Source organism: Mytilus galloprovincialis, chromosome 4, assembly GCF_965363235.1.
Source record: "Mytilus galloprovincialis chromosome 4, xbMytGall1.hap1.1, whole genome shotgun sequence".
Lineage (NCBI taxonomy): Eukaryota > Metazoa > Mollusca > Bivalvia > Mytilida > Mytilidae > Mytilus > Mytilus galloprovincialis.
Window position 1 is genome coordinate 9291731 of NC_134841.1, and position 15966 is coordinate 9307696.

General features: G+C 31.7%; 1 protein-coding gene across 1 annotated transcript; it reads left to right on the top strand.

The window, feature by feature from the left end:
* Positions 1–734: 734 nt before the first annotated feature.
* Positions 735–13970, top strand: LOC143071306 (uncharacterized). The gene is made up of 6 exons (XM_076245536.1): positions 735–965; positions 6307–6478; positions 8491–8670; positions 11688–11945; positions 12375–12637; positions 13209–13970. The coding sequence occupies exons 1-6, from the start codon at positions 827–829 to the stop codon at positions 13853–13855; spliced, it is 1659 nt and encodes a 552-aa protein (XP_076101651.1). The 5' UTR covers positions 735–826; the 3' UTR covers positions 13856–13970.
* Positions 13971–15966: the final 1996 nt, after the last annotated feature.

Sequence of the window (15966 nt, forward strand, 5' to 3'; positions counted from 1 at the left end):
TCAAAGACACAAGTTTGTCATGTGACAGTGACGTCATCAAATAATCATGAAGTTCCAGGTCGAATCCATTACCGATACAAAAAGTAGATTTCACATGCAGTTTTTGGTTGTAGTAAGAAAAATTTGACGGGTTCAAATAGAACGATTTTTGAAACATAGACTTCTGTGCACCTTATTATCGGCATGACTTTTTCAGATGACAATACAATAACTAAAAATCTGGATTTAAAATTAGGCGTTAGTACTTTGATTAGTCACGGACCCGTGATATCTAGCTTCATTAGAGTTAATAGCACGAATTCTTATTTGATAAAAAAAAACAGTGCATCTCTCTTCAGATATTACCAGACTCATAGACCCGCAATCTCGGGTGTGTTCTAGCTTCATTAGAGTTTATATGACGAATTCCTATTTTTATAACAAACAACGCAACCCTCTTCAGATATTTGGTTTATTTGCTCTTAATGGACACAAATCTGATCAGTTGTTTGCTACCCAGTAAATTCGTATATTTGAAATAAAGACTTAACAATGATCTTTTTTATCTGCAATTAAGAACATGAACAAATTTTTAGCTGACTAAACGATAGAAAAATAAACATTTAGACAGAAATTCTAAACTCAATTATACTAACATAAACTACATTTTCTTTTGATTGTATCTCATATCTGTTTAATATAGATGAACAGGTCTGATTGGTCGACATGTGTTTGCCTTTTAGACACTACTAAATTCATCTGCGTGTTCCCCTATCAATAAGCGATTGTTTCAGTAGAAATCATAAGTTAGCTTTTTGATATTCATGACTTGATTCATTTGTTAGTAATGCCACTGTATTCTATATTACGTTGGCTAGCTTTCCTGGAATGTGCTTTCTTGGTTAGTTCTGCAGTTTTTTCTTCCAATGAAGAATCAGCGTTGGACAGTTATATTAATAATCTCATTGGATGTAAAGATATTCCTGGTAAGGCTTTATCATACCACTAAATTTAAAGAAATATAAAAATATTTCAAAAAAAAAAGATAAAGATCAAGAACAAGAAAAAAATAACACATCTTTCAACCAACCGAATGTTGTGATTTAATTTGACATTTTCAACTTTTAAGTTTACTAACATCGAAACTCAAAATGCATAATATTCTGTCTTCTTCTAATCCTCTTTTGTTTTTTCCAAATTTCTTAAAATAACATTGTTCCAAGTTTCAATAAATGCTTCAATAATTATAAGTAAAATTAGGATAAAGAATTACGTAAAACATTTATTTGAAAAAATAGCATACGAAAGAATTATGATTATTGATATGATAGAATAATGTTGACTGTTCGTTAGTTTATATGACATCTTCGTGTTCAGAATATTCAAAAAGTATACCACAAATGCACAAGTTGTTAGCAGCATTTATAATTATCACTTATAAATATTCACCCGTATGTTGTAGGGATTATTTAACCCTTCAGCAGGTAAAGGTTTATTTTCATAATCTAATCAGTTCTGTCTGAAAAAAATTAAAATCACAAAAATACTGAACTCCGAGGAAAAATTGAAACAGAACGCCCCTATTCAAATGGCAAAACTAAACGACAAAACACATCAAACGAATGGACAATAACTGTCATATTCCTCACTTGTTGCAGGCATTTTCAAATGTAGAAAATGGTGGATTGAACCTGGTTTTATAGCGCGAAACCAAATTCCGTTATTTTTACAACGATGCGTGAACAAAACATATATAATCGGTAAAAAAGTCAAAATATGGTTACATCAGTCATCACTGTCTTACCGGCAATGTCAAAACAAACAAAAATTTACAAGAAAGTACAAAAAGCATCTATCAAATTAAAAAATCACAATCATTATTTCGCGTGTTTAGATTACTCAGTTTAAATTAGTGTTTCATAAAAATGAGGATGGAAATGGGGAATGTGTCAAAGAGACAGCAACCAGACCATAGAACAACAGCCGAAGTCTACCAATGGGTCTTCAATGCAGCGAGAAAATCTCGCATGTTTGTTTTGAAAAGGAGCTTGCTTATACATGTATTTAGATTTCTTATCCATTTTTTTTCTAGATTGATTCTCACCTCCCAAAATCAACCATCGTTGTGGTCTATAATGATATAAATAAGTCAATTGAGATATGTCTTAGCGTAAATTCAGAAAATATTGGACAAACTGCGGCAGGGTAATAATTTAAAAAAGTATACGAATTAAACATGATTTTTCTCAATGTTGAAAAAAAAAACCCCAAAATCGCATTTAAGCTTACAATGAAAAATCTCCATAATAAATACACGCAATAATTTCTGATTATCCTTGATATGTTCATATTTATAAATCAACTGTTTTCAAAATTTTTGAATTTATGAAATACTAAGGCTTTTCTACCTCAGGAATAGATTACCTTAGCTGTATTTGGAAAAACTTTAAACAAAAGTTTTTGGTCCGCAATGCTCTACAACTTTGTACTTTATTCGACCTTTTTAACTTTTTTCCATTAGAGCGTCACCGATGAGCCTTTGTAACGCGCGTCTGTTGTAAATACAATTTTTAATCCTGGTATCTATGATGAGTTTATTTAGACCCCGTTCAAGACAATTTTATCGATTTTAACTAGACCGGTTCACTTTAGATCGGTTTTAGGGCTACTGTGAACGCTTTGAATCGATCTTCAATCGGTCTAAACTAAAACACCAAAAGTGTAGTTTGAATCGATCTAAAGTAAACCGATCTTACGTTAAATGTGAACGCAGAGATCGGTTTAAACTAGTACGATTGCATCGAAAATAACTTATGCGCATGCATACTGGCGGCAAAACTATCTCAGAGGTGTGTTGTTTAACCAATATATTTCTCTGTTAAAAGACCTTTAAAACAAGCTGAAAACATGTCTTCGCCGTAGCATATATTTGCGAAATATACAATGTTTACAGTTTTACGGGTAAAAAGGTTAGATCGATTGCGTTTTTAATTGTAGTGTGGACGCAGTGGTTCAGATTAGACTGATAGAGATGGTTATGATTACAGATAATGTGAACGCTAACTGGTTTTATTTAGATCGATTCAAATTAGATCGATAAAAAAGCTAGTGTGAACGGGGTCTAATTCTGAATTAAGAGTATTCATGTCAAACTAACCACAACAATGATCGAACTCAGCTGTTTTTGTCTATGTTAAAGGGTGATAATTTTACTTAAAACACCGTAAGATCAAATTCGATTTTCTTATATACGTTAAAATATGTTATATACATTCTAAATGTTTTTGTTCTTCCCTTAGCAGGATCCGAACACCTGCATCTGCAACATCGTGGCAAGTCCGCCTGCACTGTGTCCAGCGATCTTAAAAATAGATAAATAAATATATGGGTCATTAAATGTAATTTTGGAATATTGAAACATATAGCAGCCATATTTACCTTGAAGCTTATTTTTAAGATTGGTCTTTGTAATCAGTGAGAGCTAACATTTAAGATAGATAATTAGTAGGCATTTGCATTTTGCTTTCCGTGACGTGTTTATTTAAAGAAATAGCAAACAATGTCATATAAATTCGATCAGTTCAGTTTTCTATTTAATTCTCTTTTTTAAATATAAATATAAACATTAACTTTAGATGAACTCGAGACCTCCCGAAGAATAAAACAGCTACTGTTCTGGTTAATTCTTTTATAGCTTCGTTGGAAAGGGTCATGTTTAAGAACATAATTTATAACAACATTTAGTACACTGCCTGTTTTACACATCACAACAACACAAAATTGAATATGAAAGCCATTTTACTACTAAATGTAACTGTATGCAATCTAATTAAAATATTGATCTCTGATTACGTTATACTGCATATTCAATGTATTTTTAAAAACAATTGGTAGAACCTAATAATATTTTTTGAAATCCATACCAAAAGCACTTACCTCACGATACATATACCAAATCTACATACTAATGCTTTTAGAACACAATTCCAAGGTAATCAATTAAATAACATTTTGGGATGAAAGTGAGTTTTTTTGGGGGGGATATGTTATCGTTACAATAAATAGCATATTTATCAAGGCATTTTGATTTGAAATTATAAGAATAAACCTGAATAAACTGATAACTATTTCGTTTTATAAACCTTATGTTTACACATACATTGATATGATCTATTTTGATTCAAGGACTTCACCAGCTGGCAATATATGTATACATTTTATAATTTCGTAAAATGTACAGTAGAATATTTGTTAATTTTGTTATCCCTTTGAGATACCTCTGTCTTATTGTAAAATAAATATTTACAATAACGATGAATACTGGTATTCTAGTTCTTAAGTTTATGATTGATATAGGATGCAATGTTGAGAATCAAAGTAAAACTTGATGAATTTGTTTCTCTTGAAGCACATGGTTTAAATAACCTTTATCAACAAACAACAGGCAGAGCCAGAAACGCTACTAGATATTTTTTGAGCAGTTTGAACTGCTATGCTTATAAGATTCGTATCGTAGGTGTACGAGTAAACCACGTCAAAATGATTGTCTTAGCTGATATAAGTAAAAAGACTACTATAGGAAAGTCCGTACCATGAGAGAAGTGAGTGAAGATGACTTGTTTTACTCATTGTCTGTACTTTCCTTTTCATATTTTGTTTTCTTTTGTCAAAATTAAATTCTATGTTATCACGGTGTTGTCGTTTGTGTACACGAAAAATATTTTTTCATTCCATTGTTTAAGCAGTTTGCTGGCATACAGAAGCATTTTTATTTAGCTTCATTTATGTGGTATTTATCAATTGGTAATTTTGTTTTTAAAATTTTCCACATTGAACAATAATTCAATAGGAATTATGACAACAATTTGAAACAATAAGTACTAAAATTCTAAATTTAAGCAGAAAATTCAAAATTGTATAAAAACACGGGAATATTTGTGTTCGTTTGTTTCGAAATGAAATTTAAAGCAAAATAATATTTGACGCCAAGTTTTATAAAGAATGAATATTTAAATAAACAAAATTTTTGAATGTATTCCGTTTGAAAACTTTTTAAGGTAGATAACTGAATACTAAAATAGCTTAATTCTGGCATATGTTTGTTTGCTTGTTTGGAAACTGATCAGTTGTGTTTATTTATGCATGTATCTTAATAAGTAGTCATTATGAAGGAATATTGCGATGTAATAGATCTTAGTTATACTCTTTAAAAGAGAGGCGAAAGATACCAGAGGGACAGTCAGACTTATAGATCGAAAATAAACTGACAACGCCTTAACTCAAAAAGAAAAAGACAAACAGACAAATAATAGTAAACATGACACAACATAGAAAACGAAAGACTTAGCAACACGAACCCCATCAAAAACTGGTTGTGTTTATTTGCTTAAAAAAAACGGAAGACACAATCTTTAGATTAGAGGTTTGGAGCTGGAAAATCAGTAATTGGTAGGAGATCTCTTGATTATTGTTAATTAGCTAAGTTTCTTCTGTTATCTTTTGTATCATCGAACTCGGATTTTTAAAACTGTGTTATACACTGTGTATTATTTTGTGTTTGTTTAATCCAAATTATCAAGTTATATCGAGAGGATTGAGATCTCAAAAAACATGTGCAACCCTTTTGCATTAATTTTGTTCGCTTTTCCGAAACCTGTAGCCTTTGATAGACTCTGTGCGTTTTTTTTAATTTTAGTTTATTCATATGTTGAAGTTAGGTTTGACGTCCATTGCGCTGAACTAGTAAACGTCATTGTTTATGGGCTAGCAGATGCCCGCCTCTTGACGCGGAATTTTATTGCTGCGTTGAAGACCCATTGGTGACTTTGGGCTGTTTTCTGTTTTTTTTTTTGATTGTTTTTCTCTTTGACATATTCTTCGTTACCATATTCAGCTCTACCATATTTGTCTCTGAATTATTAAAGTAAAAGACAATTATTATGTTGCAACGTATTTGTGTAATCTATTGGTAATTTTACTTTTTGTAATTCTTTTTTTTTTTTCATTTCTCGCTTACATAGCAATACAAAGGCTTGATATGAAAGTTCGTTCAAAAGTCGTTAAAAAGTAGTACACATGGAAGGTACATATATATCGGCATTTGCACGTTTGATATACTTTTTTTAAAAGAGTCAGTCAGATATAATATAAAACCACTCTTTATATAACTACTGTGCAGTTTGCTGGATAACTTAATTTAACTTTGATAAAATACAAGATTTTTTTTATTACTAATGCTAACTGATTAATATATAAATGTAATTAGTAGCTAAGTGGTTTAAAAAAGTAGCCGCTGTGGATTTGATAAACGAAATTCTGGTTTTACAGGCCTTGGATTAGCAGTTGTAAAAGATGATGATGTCTTTACCAAAGGATACGGATTGGCTGATAAAGAAAAACAAATAAAAGCAACAAGTTCAACAGTTTTTTGTGTGGGTTCAGTAACAAAATCGATGACAGCAATGCTTCTAGCTCGTTTGATATCTTCTGGCAAATACAGGTACATGTTTAAATGCTTAAATCAGCACCATTCTGAAAAAATCTGCGACAATTCAGTATTGAAATCAACGACTTTCGAAAAATAGATTCATGTTTCTATCTCTTTGTTGTTCGCTTATGTTATTATTATATTAATCTACAACACATTTACAAAATTTGACGCTATAATACATGCTTCTGTGATAAAAATATCCAGTTTGAAATTGTTGATTTTTCAAAACCTGTATTTATACAACATGTTTCAAGCATAATAAATACACAACAAGCGTATGATCCAAAGTTAATATCGACACATCAGACCAAAGCCAATTAACTAATAAAACCTCAATGCGTTGACCTTAATAAACCACTTGATAAGAGAATTACAGGCGTGAGTAATGATAAGAGATATACAAATAAATATAAATTAACCTTGACCGCAGATAATTGATAGCTTTTACTGACCGCTCTTATAATAACAATCACAGACAATATACCATAATTACGAAAGTAGTTATTGTTGATATAAAGCCTGTAAACGTTCAGCAGGAAGTATTTCAAGATAACCAGTTGGATATTGTTGAAGTACTGAAAAAATATAAAACATGTTAAAACATTTATTTTTATTATACAAATACTTGGGCTTAAGGCCAACACGTTATGTTACAGAAAACTTCCTTGGCGTCAGTGAATAAAAAGCGATGAATGTAGACTAACAGTCCACTAACTGACGCCAACATTATACTGAACTATCCGAGCAGTGTGTGCGGCACACTGTGTGAATGCTTGAGGATATTTTTCTCTAGTATCATGTAATTCACTCAGTTTTGTCATATTATAAATAAAAAAAAAAAAAAAAATTACATGCTACCTGCAGTTGACACAAAACACACAGTACGTACATAAAATGATAGTGTGTTCTCAGATAATTAAGGATAATTTGCCGCTAAAATACTGTGCCTGAGCTAGCCACATATCTTTGACAGATATGCGTCACCATAGAGGTATTTGCATACACGGGTGTGAACAACTACCAGTATACTTGTCTCAGAGTACTTATCAAGCCGTTCCCGATCGGTATAGCCTTAATTTATTTTCCACGTGGTAACGCATAAGAGTAAATCTTTGTGGGCATAGACCGACGTAAAATAGAGCACCAAGTTTATGAGACGGTTAAGAAAACACTGCCGTCTCTACCACAGACATCATAAATCTAGTAATAAAATGTATATCGTCCACCTCAAAGAATAATGATTTTAACAGAAGCCGAGTCGGACAGAACATGAAACATTTATATAAACATCAATTAAAAATTTCTAATATAAATATTCCAATAGTTTACTCATATATTCGAATTTTATTCTTTTTGGTTTTATCAACAAACATTGATTATTTACTGGACCCAATATAGAAGACACACATACACAAGAGTGGTTGGAATATTAGTTTGGAAACAAACTAATATACATTCGAATATACTTTTGTAAAGTGTGACATGGATGGAGAGTTGTCTTATTGGCACTTATGCCACCACTTCCTATATCAGTATATACACGTATAAATATCTTGCTAAATAAATTCAATAGTCAAGGGCTTGCGTTACTGATCATGGTTACCTTGATGGAGAATGGCTGCTGAGAATGAAGTTATTCAGCTACTGCTTCCAAATGTAAAAGTTAGAAACATCAACTCGCAATTCTTAAGTCATACGGACATTTATTTATACAAATTTGATTGGCTGTTATAGTATATCTATATTACAGATGACCACTGGTTATTTCAATAATCCCACCCTCTTTTCTTCGATTTTTAACTTGAGGAAAACGTTAGGTGCCAAAAATGAAACTTGATCTGTTTACCATTTCATAATGTCTGGGTATAACCATTATTTTAAATTCATTCATACTGTGACATCTTCAATTATTTTAGTGACTAATTGTATTTCCCCCAATTAATGAACTCCTTTGTATCAAAGATTATCAATTACAATCAATTCATCAAAATTATGAGCTCACTTTATTGTTTTCTCTTCAGGCTTCGCTGGACCACAAAGATAAAAGATGTATTAGGACCAGACTATACATTTATAGATGATTGTATTACAGACTCAGTTACTCTGGAAGATATTTTGTCTCATCGCACGGGATTGGGATCGGCGGACATTCTATTACAAGCCGGGATTCCAGAATATGTTACAAGAGAGCAAATGATGAAGTAAATATTTTTTATTCAAAGTGTACACATTTTGGAAGATAAATTACTGGGATAATGACAAAACAAAATAAAATACCTGGAAAAATCTTTGTATCAAAAATGTGATATTTCCAATTGTATTATATCAAATCAAACATTTAAACGTAAAAGAGTACATATCTATTTGCTGCATAATGAAAAAAGTAGAATCAATTTGCTGCCACAAACGAATGAATGTAGGCAGACATGATTTTACATCAGCAAATAACAATTTAAAAGACTTCTAACTATACTTATAGCATGCAGTTCGTTTGAGCTATATTTGGCTATTGGTTATTGTGTCGCTTGTACTTGGTTTTTGAGAGAAAAATGGGGCTTTGAACAACTGCTTCGAATATTTATAAACAAAGTATTGTATATTTTACCTAAATAGTTGGATATTAATCTCAGAAATGAAATGGAAGTTGTTGGGACAAATCTTGTGCATTTTACTTAATGTAATAATGATCGTTGATGATGAAGTAGTCAAGAATTTGCCATTTGAACAAATTAACTTTGTTAGAACACATCTCTATGAATTTACTTCTTGTTTGACTTGATAACTACGCTGGATGTTGCTCTTGTTAATGTAGCTTACTTAATAAAGATATAATTAAATATGAAAGGTTTTTAACTTATAAAAATAAAAATATAATTAACTGACCTTCATTTCCTTTTCTCATATGCTTTTTCCTCCAGAAATTTTCTTTGCAATGTATTTTCTATTGCTATTTTTGTGCTTTTGTCCATCCATAGGCTATCGTTAGTTTGTCTTATGAATTTCCAGTGTACAGAATTTTTCTAAGACGTAGTTATAGTTACTAACGCATAACGTTTAAGAATAACTTTGTTTTTGTTTTACTTTTCCAAAACTATGCACATGACCCTGACATGTAGCGCCACCTAATTAATTCCCCTTGCGATTGTTGCTGACGTTTCCAAGGACTTGTTTTCCAACTGTTTGCATACTTTGAACGACAAATTTATTTCATATCTCTACCTCTGTGACGTTTACATTCTGACGTCAAACACGCAATTCTACACTGGAATCTGTATCAATCTAGCAACGCTCATTCTCATAAATTTGAAGCTTAGGATGTATGAATACTTCTACATTACCAAACTGGACCTAATAAACTTGTTATACATTATGACTGTCATTACCGAATTCACTGAAATATATAATAAGGTCTTCGAAAATAGTGGAATAAATTACTTTTGGAGTGTCAAGAACTCGTTGGAAGTACTTGATAAATTGCATGCTTATATTGGTGATTTTGAATCTGTTCAAAGTTTTGATTTTTCTACCCTGTATACCACATTGCCTCACATTCTCATTAAGAAAAAAATCACACACCTAATTAAATGGGCATTCAAAAAATCAGAATGTGAATATATATGTTCAAACTCTTTTAGGTCATTTTTTAGTAGCAATAAACAAAAAAACTATGTTAATTTGACATGCTTTGATACTTTATATGCCCTTGAATTTTTACTAGATAACATTTTTGTTCGCTTTGGGGATTCCGTATATCGTCAGATTATCGGAATTCCAATGGGGACTAACTGTGCACCACTTATTGCGGACCTGTTTTTGTATTGTTATGAGTTACAATTTATGACAAAAATAAGCAAAGACCCATCGAAACAACATCTGATAAACAAATTTAATAATACTTTTAGATATTTGGATGGTATTTTGGCTCTCAATAATGACGACTTCAGTATGTATATTAATGAAATTTATCCTGTTGAACTTACTTTAAATAAAGCTATTACTAACAATGACCACTGCCCTTTTCTCGATCTTGATATATATATCACTAATGGAAAGCTGAATACTAAAATTTATGATAAAAGGGATGATTTTTCATTTCCTATCGTTAATTATCCGTTTTTAGATGGTGACGTTCCCTTGTCACCATCTTACGGTGTTTATATATCTCAACTTGTACGATTCACTCGTGTATGTAACAATGTTTTAGATTTTAACGAAAGAAATTTATGTATTACTTAAAAATTATTACACCAGGGTTTTCGATATCACAAACTAGTCAAAACATTTACTAAATTTTATCATCGGTATAAAGACATCATTCGTAAATATAGCTCAACATGCAGACTTCTAATACGTTCAGGTATTTCACATCCAATTTTATGGAAATATTCTTTATAAAGCACAAAGGTGTCAGTATTCACCTCAGAAACTTACAAAACCTTTGAATAGACTTATTAAGAAGGGATATAATTACGATACTGTTGTCAAGTCATTAAAAAATGCATATATTGGCGTTAATATTGAGTCACTGATAAGGTCTTTGCATTGGAACTAAACACATTTATTCTAAAAACAGTTGTTGGCATGACACGGGTTATGTTCTTCTCATACGGGAAGGATTGTGCCTGATGTTCATATGATGAAATCATAATCTTTCAGTCAGTTTAATTGAAGTCTGGAGCTGGCATGTCAGTTAACTGCTAGTAGTCTGTTGTTATTTATGTATTATTGTCATTTTGTTTATTTTCTTTGGTTACATCTTCTGACATCAGACTCGGACTTCTCTTGAACTGAATTTTAATGTGCGTATTGTTATGCGTTTACTTTTCTACATTGGTTAGAGGTATAGGGGGAGGGTTGAGGTCTCACAAACATGTTTAACCCCGCCGCATTTTTGTGCCTGTCCCAAGTCAGGAGCCTCTGGCCTTTGTTAGTCTTGTATTATTTCAATTTTAGTTTCTTGTGTACAATTTGGAAATTAGTATGGCGTTCATTATCACTGAACTAGTATATATTTGTTTAGGGGCCAGCTGAAGGACGCCTCCGGGTGCGGGAATTTCTCGCTACATTGATGACCTGTTGGTGACCCCCTGCTGTTGTTTTTTATTTGGTCGGGTTGTTGTTTCTTTGACACATTCCCCATTTCCATTCTCAATTTTATTCCATTCTCAATTTTACAGTTTACAAGAGACACCTGCACTATCTTTGTACTTTATTTCAGGAATCTTCATTATCTACCTAAACTACAACAATTTCGGGATTCCTTCTTTTATAATAATATAGTTTACATTCTCGCGGCACATGTAGCTGAGAAGAGAGCTAATAAAACATGGGAACAATTAATGAAGGAGGAGTTCCTAGTTCCATTGAACATGACGTCAACAGTGACATTAGATGAAAGACATAGCGAAACACTGGCTGTTCCCTATATTGTTGACAAAACTGGCAAGCTCTACAAATCGGACGAAAGACTCTATAGGTATATCATGCATATTAATAATAGTAACCAAACATTAAGAAAATTACTTGTGCAAATTTGACTATTGGCAATATATATGACTGGTTTGGAAAAAAAACCTATCAGTTGCAATCAAATAAATCAGGTTGAAGGTCACTCAAATACGAAGTAAAGAGCATTGTAAAAGAAACAACATTTTGGGTTTCGAAATGTATTTGTAAGAAACTGATTCTAACCAAAAAATTACATAAAGAAACGTGAAACATCCTCATCAATATTAAACTAGTATTTCGAAGTAATGCTCTACATGCATCAAATTCAGAATTTTTGTTTTTAACCAATTTCTTACTTTAAAACATTGTGTACAAGTTATAAGTAAATTTCTGCAGCATTTGTTTACAAATGGGGATTAAAAACTCTATTGTATAATGTCAATTATAATGTTTGCAGCCTGCACCCTTTTGGACCATCTGGCAGTATTTGTGCATCAGCTGATGACATGACAAAATGGTTAAAGCTGATCACATCTAAAGGAAAAATTGCTGAAGGTGCAGAACGAATAATTTCTGAATATGTCTTTAACGGACAATTCAACATAAAAAGTGTACTTAATAACATGTGGGCTAACGCATACAGTTTGACACAACCACAGTTCCCAATAGCGTTTGACTCATTAGGTTATGGATATGGATGGTTTGTGTCATATTACAGAGGTAGGTGTATGAATGATTTTACAGGTCAGATGCATGATATATATTTTCAAAAGTTATACAAAACAAGTCTTTCAAACACTCTGTAATAAAACTTATTTATGTAATCAGTCTGACATTTTGGACGAACAGATGAATGTAAATCTATTTCGGTAATTAATTGTATCTCGGAAAGATTTGTGTAAAGAAACGGTAATAATAGATATAGCAGACAAAAATAGCAACCGTTAGTGTTATGAAAAAGACTTTATCCAATAACAATAAGCTATCGATAATGCCACAAAACAGAGACGAAACATACAAAAGAGAATTCAAATTCATAATTCGAAAATGAACTGACAAAGCCATGGTAAAAAAAAAAACGAAAAACCAAAGACAACTATAATATACAAAACACAGAAAACTAAAGACTAAGCAACAACATGAGAACATAACCGAAAACGGGTGGTGCTATCAGGTGTTCTGGAAAGGTCAGCAGATCCTACGGACATCAAAAATCCCAAAGTGCACTAGAGTTAAAAAACAATCAATACACATAGTACACATAGAACACAACTTTTTTCTTATATTAAAGGTCACAGAGTGCTTCACCATTCGGGATCCTTGTATGGTTATAGCTGCAAAATTACATATCTTCCTGACCGGGGTAGTGCATTCGTATTTTTCACAAATGGACCAGGGGAAACTAAATTCGACGAGACTATTAGCCCAGTATTCTACTATATGTTAGATTTAATGTTGGGTTATCCGAGTTGGCTGAATGAAACAACAGCCTGTTCCTATCCAGCTCCTTGGAGGAATTACCGCAGTAAAAGATCTTCTCGAGACGTTATGTCAGTATCTGGTAAAAAATTAGAGGAAATGGATATGCATACTGGTCAGTATAGTCATCCGTTGTACGGGAGTGTGACTATAACTATAATCAATAACACCCTCCATATCAGATACGGTTTGTTATTGACAGGCAAACTTATTCCGACGTCATCTTCATTTCAGCTTCAGTTGTTTCAGCCTTTACGTGATGTCTTTCTTTCTATTCTGAATGTGTCGTTTAAAAATCTTTCGAATAAGAACAAATATCAACATATTGAATTCTTATCCCTATTCGAGAAGTATACCTTTTCAAGGGTTGATTACGATGGTGATGTCAGTGGTTCCAATATTGTACATTGTCAACTTAAATTAGTTTTTATATTAATAATACTTATGCAATATATTTAAAGATTGAATGTCAAATACATGTACTTTAATATAGTTTTAGAAAAATCCTCACCTTTTAATTGTCTGAATTCATTTTTTCAAATAAAATATTAACAACGATGAATGAACGATTTGTCTATTAGTTCACATAAGCAACCCGACGGGTGCCACATGTGGAGCAGGATCTGCTTACCCTTCCGGAGCACCTGAGATCACCCCTAGTTTTTGGTGGGGTTCGTGTTGTTTATTCTTTAGTTTTCTATGTTGTGTCATGTGTACTATTGTGTTTCTGTTTGTCTTTTTCATTTTTAGCCATGGCGTTGTCAGTTTGTTTTAGATTTATGAGTTTGACTGTCCCTTTGGTATCTTTCGTCCCTCTTTTAAAGCAATGCGTTCACACAATTTGCCTCCAACTGTTGACAAATAACTACACATTTGTGGAAGCGAAACGGAAAAGAAACATAAAAATATTTGGAAGGATGTAAATTAAAACAAAAGACAAGTAATCCAAAAATGTTATTCAGTTATTAATTAGGGCGCAAGTTTTCTCAATGAATTGTTTCATAGCTGACTAAACGTTAGATGTTTTTCTCATTGTTGAGGTCGTACGATTGGCTATAAATTATAACTGTGTACACTCAATTTAATTTGAATTTTGTTGGGGGAGTTGTCTCATTGACAATAATAACACATTTTCTTATCGTTAACTGCATTGGATTATGTAGATTTAGTATTTTTTCTATTAAATTCATTGGTCATTCCCAAATCATTTTTGCAAGGTAAACTAAAACGATTCGTAGATTTTAAGTTGACAACAGGGCACTAAACCATTTCGTAATAAGGATAATTGCAGACCACATTTTAATAGAGTGAATTTATTTTTATAAATAATGCCCAATATACATAATATATTAAATATTTCTACTGATAAAACTTTTTATTAACGTAACAATATCTTCATTCCGTTTTGAATTTTCTCATTTAGTATTTTTGTGATTTTACTTTTTATTGCATATTTTTAGTAACAACTTAATAAGTTTACAGCTTATGCTAACATTCCCATGAAAATTTTAAAATTGTTTGTACGCACATTGAACGACAAATTTATGTGACGAATAAAATTTTCTGACGTCAGACACTCAAATCAATGAATGTGTTCGTAGATAGTAGATGTTTTTGTGTTCTGTTAAATTGTTCCTTTTAAAATTGTTAAACGATGATGACTGATGTACCCATATTTTGACTATTTTATTTATTATGTCTGTTTATTTAACGCATCAATGTAAAAATATCGGAAATTGATGAGACTGTCATTAAAGTGAGAGGGTTAGCGCTATAGAACCAGGTTTAATCCACCATTTTCTACATTTGAAAATGCCTGTACCAAGTCAGGAATATGACAGTTTTTGTCCATTCGTTTTTGATTCGTTTTGTTATTTCATTTTGCCATGTGATTATGGACTTTCCCAATTGATCTTCCTCTAAGTTCAGTATTTTTGTGATTTTACTTTTTAGTACCCCTCTGGTAGCAATATTTGGTAAGTTATAATTTATTCATAATGTAAGTATCTATAAAAAATTTATTTCACAAATATACTTAACAAATGATTGTGAATACACATACAAATCTTTGTTTTTAGTCTTCTTTTTTTCATAATAATTTTTTAGGAATCCACTCCGTTATTCAAATGATCATATGAGTCGTGTTCCATTCAAAATTTGGGCACATTGCTGCTTAGCGAATGTTAAAATTGTACTGAATAATATTTGACAAATATTATGAGAAATATCAATTTGGGCCCATCCAACAATTAAAAATGTCCAACATATTCAAATTGTCGATGGATTAAACAGCATATTTATGAAATTCATTCTTCTTTTCTTGCGAATTTTAATTTGGATTTAAACAAGAATACAAGAAGACCCTACAATGATATTATATCAAATATGAAAGTATCATCATTTATTTTATTTGGAAAATATGTAAACCTTCTCTTGTATCAGCAGGAAAGCTGGTAACAAAATATATCTCCATCCGAAATTGAGCTTGTAATGATTTGTTATTCTCTGCTAGAACGCTATGTATTACAAGTTTCCTCAGAAAAAAATCTGTTACAATAAATATATAAATA